This window comes from Magnolia sinica, chromosome 14, assembly GCF_029962835.1.
Source record: "Magnolia sinica isolate HGM2019 chromosome 14, MsV1, whole genome shotgun sequence".
Classification (NCBI taxonomy): Eukaryota; Viridiplantae; Streptophyta; class Magnoliopsida; order Magnoliales; family Magnoliaceae; genus Magnolia; species Magnolia sinica.
In genome coordinates, this window is record NC_080586.1 from 6121929 (window position 1) to 6127947 (window position 6019).

Genomic DNA, 6019 nt, shown 5'->3' on the forward strand with positions numbered 1-6019 from the left:
ATTTTTTTAGCTCGAAAATGAGTTCGAGCTGGCCCCAGCTCGACTTGACTCGGATCGAACCAGTTCAGTGACTCGGTTACTTTGATATTAATGATGCTCGCCAAGTGTTTGATGAAATGACTCAAAGAAGTGTGGCTAGTGGCAAAGAAGGTATGTATATGAAACCAACACCCTTTTTTTCTTGATTTTTATGTTGCTTAGAAGGTGTTCGATAAAATACCTGTAAAACCATTGTTGCTATCTCAAATACAGTGAGATTTTGAAGGTGCAGTCCAGGTGTTTGTGAAAATGCCTCAATGACGAACTTGGCTCGAACTCGGCCCGAGTTGGCCTGAGCTGCTGACCAAACCGAGCCAAACCGAGTTCGAGTTGAGGTCAGCTAGTGGCCGAGCTGAGTCGAGCTGACGCCAGCTTGACCCGGTTCGACTCAATGTACACCCCTATGTATATATGTATAGATAGAGTCAGTCTCAAATTTTATCTCTTGATGTCATCTTCATTTTATCAGTCTTCTCCTAGTAATACAAACAGACCACACTACAAAACCAATGTATTTATTCATGTGTAAACTCAGGGATATCTGTTGCTTCTTTGGCATTTCACCTCCTTTGAAGTCCCACTATCTCACAACTACAACATGCAGAATTTCATCAGCCAAAAATGCAGAAACACTGCAACAGCAAAATTGTAAGATGAATTCCACACAACACTACCTATTCTACGCTACTAGTTACAAAATGAGAATAACAATTTAATTAGGAACTCACCCATCTTCAATACTCTCAGAATTGACATCTTTTATTATCTTCATCATCTGCTTCTCACAAGCAGCACTAGTCTCAAGAAACTGCCTCTGATCGTCGGATAGATCTGTAGCCTCCAAGAGTGAGTTAGTAAAGCGTATTCCACTCAATGGATTTTTTACCTCTTGGCAAATGTAGGCTAGCTCTTTCATTCTGGAAAAACATTTCTTTTCTTGCTGCCGCTGAACTTCTAGAGCTTGCTGCAGTTCAGGGCTTGCAGTCTGCAGGAAACAAAAGGCCCCAGTAATCTGGCCGTCCATGTTAACCCTCTTGTTTGCGGTCAAGAGAGCTTGCACATATTTGCCGTTCTTGTCAAAAAATGCAAATGGGTGCTTGTCAGTTTCCTGACCTCCAATTGCATTGTGAAGGACAATCATGAATTTTGTCAGCACATCTGGGCCCCGAAGCCTACAACAACTGCCGAAAACATCTCCAACCAACAGCTTTCCAATGATGTCCCCTCTTGCCCAACCAGTAAGCTTTTCCATTGCCGTGTTCCACTCCGAGCAACAGGTATTTTCATCTGAAGCAAATATAGGAGGAATAAGCGGATTAGGACTGTGCACGATGCCCTTATAATCACCTTGTATGTTAATGAACTTATCCATGACCAGTTTCTGTCCAGTAACATCTTGACCGACGAAGCACACCCCGACAATATTGTTTGTGTAGTCCTTGCTACAGCAGGCGTTGACTACCACAAAGACGGCCTTTTTGGGTTCTTGCGGGCCAAACGTCCTTAGCTTTATCTCCACATTCTTATCTTCTTCACCTGCGTAAGTCTGAAATTGATGAATGGCTTTCTTTCACCCCCAAAAAATCCAGTGTTGCTAAAGGGTGCATTTGGATGCTCGGTTTGTTAAAGTCCCTCAATATACATTGATACGCCATCCTCTAACAGCTCAAGCTTTTAGAGAAAGTGGTTGTTTGACATGGTATCAAAGCAGAAGGTCCTGTATTTGAATCCCGAGAGCAGGCTCGAGCTTTTAGAGAAAGTGGTTGTTTGACAGTTGAACTACAGCAATTCATTGTAGAATGACCAAAAACAGGGTCAAATCATGACAACAGCCAAACCCCAATTGCAATTCCATGCATTAGGGTGGGGCTAGCCCCACTTTGGTCATTAACTCAATCAATTATTGCAACTCAATATGGTTGACAATCATCACATATTCAATTGCATAACGCCCCCGATTGATCAACGAATTTTAGTGAACAAGTACAAAAGGCCCACTACAATTCAAGAACAAATTAACTGACATGAAAGAAGTATTCGTCGAAGATGTAAATCAAAATTGTAGATGTGTGTTTTTTTTAAAAAATAAAAATAAAAAATTTTAAGTTTATAGTGGGAATAGCTAATCATAATAAATAAATAAAAAAGACTTGCCTTTTAAAGCACGATATAAAAGCTTGTCGACGCTGTCCGCAGACTCCATATAAACAAGGTCGTGAACTAATGACTTTCCCATAGCTTCCTCGACGGAGAGTCCCGTCAATTCTGCAACTTTTGCATTCCACCCATTAATCCGACCATCCGAATCAACGGCAAAAATCGGTGCAGTTGCCGTCTCTATCAGCCTAACCATCTCTCTAGCAACAGAACTAAGCTCATCTATTCCCTGCAACTCCAAATCACTGAACTGGGCATTGATCATAGCCTTCGAATTGCCACCCTCAGCTGCATCCCGAAACGAATCCCGCAAGATAAGCTGCAATGAATGGATGGCATCCATCTCCGCATTCTCCCACGGCGAGCTCCTGCTCTTGACCACTTCCAAGAAGGCCTTGAATGATGACCGTGGATGCATCCGCTGTCCGTCATCTTTATCCTCGGGATGATGCTTTGCCCCGCCCCATTTGATCTCTTTTGCTGTGTGGGACCGAAACCAGAACAAGAAATCCCTCGGCGTGATATAAGCCACAGCCATTCCGCAAACAGCATCCCCAAGAGAGGCTGCGCCAGGGTACCCGGCATCAGCCAAACTGTCTGTGCTCAAACCGGTCGAGTCCCCATGAGAGGCTAACAACCATTCAACGATATCCTTAATCTGGGCTTCTGTTGGGGTGATGCCAAGTGGGTAGTACTTACCCCGGTAATAGACCGCAGCCCCATCGCATTTCACAAGGTCCATGATACTGGGACTCTGAGTGACTATTCCGGTCGGGGAATCACGCAGGAGCATGTCGCAGAGAAGAGTCTGAGTCCGCAGAACGTGCTTCTCTGAGAGCTGCAACGCCAGCTGCAGCTCCATGTTCAGCTGCAGCCCGAACGCCTGCATGAGGAACTCACAGGCATAGCGGAGCGGGAACGGGATGCAGCGGGGTGATGTGTGGTGGCACACAACAAGGCCCCACAGCTTCATCAAGCTGCGGCTGCCCACAGCCTCCTCGTCACTCCCGTTTATGATCACCGCCATTGCCAGCGAGGCGATCGAGCCCATGTTGGCCATATACTGGGCATGGCAACCATGTGGAGCCCGCAGCGTTGATCCTACCAAGCACAGTGGCTGCAGCAGCTGTTCGTCCTGGATAACTGTAACAGGCGTGGCGTGGCAATCGCTGATCATTCTCACCCGGTTCTGCTTGAATAGGAATCTGGATGCCTGTGGGATGTCTGTGGCTGGGTAATGCAGCCCGATGTATGGTTCCAGATCAGCCCGTTTGCTCTCGGCGACAACCTCCCCGTGCTCATCTTCGTGGAATTTATACACCATGACCCGGTCGTAGCCGGTTAGCTCCCTGACGTGCTGAACGACAGTATCACAGAGCAGCTTGATGTCACCACCGGGCAGTGCCTGCAGCCGCGAGATTGCGCGGACAGCAAGCTTCTGAGATTGGACCGCGCCGGCAATCGACAATGCAGGGTCCTCCGTCCGCGCGGGCTCCAAGTCAATCACAATTCCCACGTCAATCCTATGCAGGATGGCATAGAAGGGCTTGCCTGAGTTCCTGGAATGGATCCAGACGGGGTTGAGGAGCGTGATTTCGCGGGCCCCGGCAGCCTTCTCGAGCAGGCAGGCACTAGAGGGGGTGAAGAGGGAGCGGACGTCGACGCCAATGGCGACAGCACGTGGGCCGTCGAGAGAAGGGACGGACTGCGGGGTGAGGCAGAGCATGTCGGTGGCGTTCTCGCTGTAGGAGATTATGTGGAAGGTGGATTCATCGATGGCAATCATGCAGCCAAAGGGCTGTATGTGGCCACCACGCTGGATCTTGGAGAGGTAGGCGGTGATCTGTTGCTCAGGGATGGACTGGTTGGTGGTCTTGATGGATTGGGAGTAGTCGAAGGACTTGCCCGACTCACCTGACTGCTCGAAGAAGGCATGGAGACGGGCATCAGCGGTGTATTGGGCGATGGCCTTGGAGGTAGTTTCTTGGGTGTGGCGGTTCTGTTGGGCGGTGACTCTGAGGATGCTGGCGCCTGAAGAGGAGTTGGTGTGGTTTGTTTGATGAGTGTATGCTGCTCTGCTACCAGAAGCCATTGATGGATTTTCTTGCATTTCTGGGGGGAATTTTGGGTGGTGGGGATTTTTGGGTTTTGGGTGTGATTGAATGAGAGGTTGGGATGGGAAAAAAAAAGTTTTTTTTTTTTTTGTTTGTTTTTGTTTTTTCGGGTTTGATTGGATTAAATTGGGGGGATGGAATGAGGATGAGTTGGGTTTTGGGTGTGATGCAAAGGAGAGGTTGGGATGGGAGGATAAATGGTTTTCTTTTTTTTTCTTTTTTTTTTGGGGGGGTTGGATTGAATTGGGTTGATGGAGTGATTTTTTTTTTTTCCTTGGCTTTTCTGATTTTGAATGAATGATTCGGAAGGGATGATTGATAGGAGGGGAAATGCGTTTGGTTTGAATTGGGGTGGAGATTGGAGAGAATGAGAGTCAGGATTTTGGAGGGAGAAGGATTTTTTTTTTTCTTATTTATTTTATTTCATTTCATTTCATGGGAAGGGGAGATGGAGCGAGAGCCGAGAGCTGCATTGGACAGAGAGGGTTTGGTTCGAATCGGAGGACTGAGAGTGGGGCTGAGGATTATAAGGAATATTCCATACTCTGTCATGCTGTTATGGATGATACGCAGTCACTTAATTTGTCCACGTGGCAAACCTTCCCTCCCAAATCAGTGACTAGCCAATAGGGAAGCGGACTGCGTACGGAGTAACTGAGTACGGTATACCGTACTGAGTAAACTCCGTGGGGCCCACCTTGGATGTATGTGTCTTATCCACGCCCTCCATCCCTTTTTACATATCGTTTTAACGGAATAGGCCCAAAATTGAAGAATATCCAAAGCTCAAGTAGACCACACCACAGTAAACAGTGGGAATAACGATATTCACGGTTAAAACCTTCCTAGGCGTAGTCATGTTTATTTGTCATCACGGAATTGGATGAAGGGAAAACACAAATATCAGCTTGATCCAAAACATACGTGGCTCCCAAAAAGTTTTCAACGATCAGAGCTTAATTCATCGTGTTTCTTGTGTTGTGATCCACTTGAGCTTTGTATATATTTAAATTTCGGTCTCATATCATAAAATGAGCTTCTAAAATAAATAGACGGTAAGGATAACATATATATATATATATATATATATATATATATATATCACAGTGAGCCCATATGATTTACTTAGTACGCAATCCGCTTCCAGCCAATGGTATAAAGCTAAAATAAAATTAATTGCAGGAGATACATAATTAAATAAATAAAGCAGTTTATCATCTGTATGGTTTTGGCTTACAAACATGCCACGTGTACACAGTCGTGTGTTTCAATTTTTTATTTCTTTTATTATATATTTTTTCCTGGAACCCCTGTGCATCATTGATCACACTGCCAGAGTATCAAAGTAATATATTTACTAATACCTGAGAACTAGCCGTTGGATTTCTTATCTGATAGGTTTTCCAGGGGACCCATTGATGTTTAACATTTAGCATGATAAAAGTTGCGATTTATCGTACGAACAACGGTTTGAATCAGTTTAAGATGACCCATATTCAAAGTTACAACCCATGCATGTGGTGGGGAACAGGACTCACCCAGTGGGGCCCACCCTGATCTCCACTATCTCTTATGGTATGGTCCACCTGATAATTAGATCTGCTTATTTTTTGGATAATGTCTTAAAATGATATAGAAAAACAGATAAGCAGCAAGGATACAAAATACATACATTAAGGTGGGCCCACACCCAGATCCATATAACTGAA

At 45.3% G+C, this 6019-nt stretch overlaps 1 protein-coding gene across 1 annotated transcript; it reads right to left on the minus strand.

Annotated features, from left to right (window-relative positions):
- Positions 1 to 538: 538 nt before the first annotated feature.
- LOC131224777 (phytochrome B-like) lies at positions 539 to 4521 on the minus strand. The gene is made up of 3 exons (XM_058220139.1): positions 2194 to 4521; positions 768 to 1575; positions 539 to 630 (listed from the first exon to the last, which is right to left on the minus strand). The coding sequence occupies exons 1-3, from the start codon at positions 4304 to 4306 to the stop codon at positions 600 to 602; spliced, it is 2952 nt and encodes a 983-aa protein (XP_058076122.1). The 5' UTR covers positions 4307 to 4521; the 3' UTR covers positions 539 to 599.
- Between the last annotated feature and the right edge of the window lie 1498 nt (positions 4522 to 6019).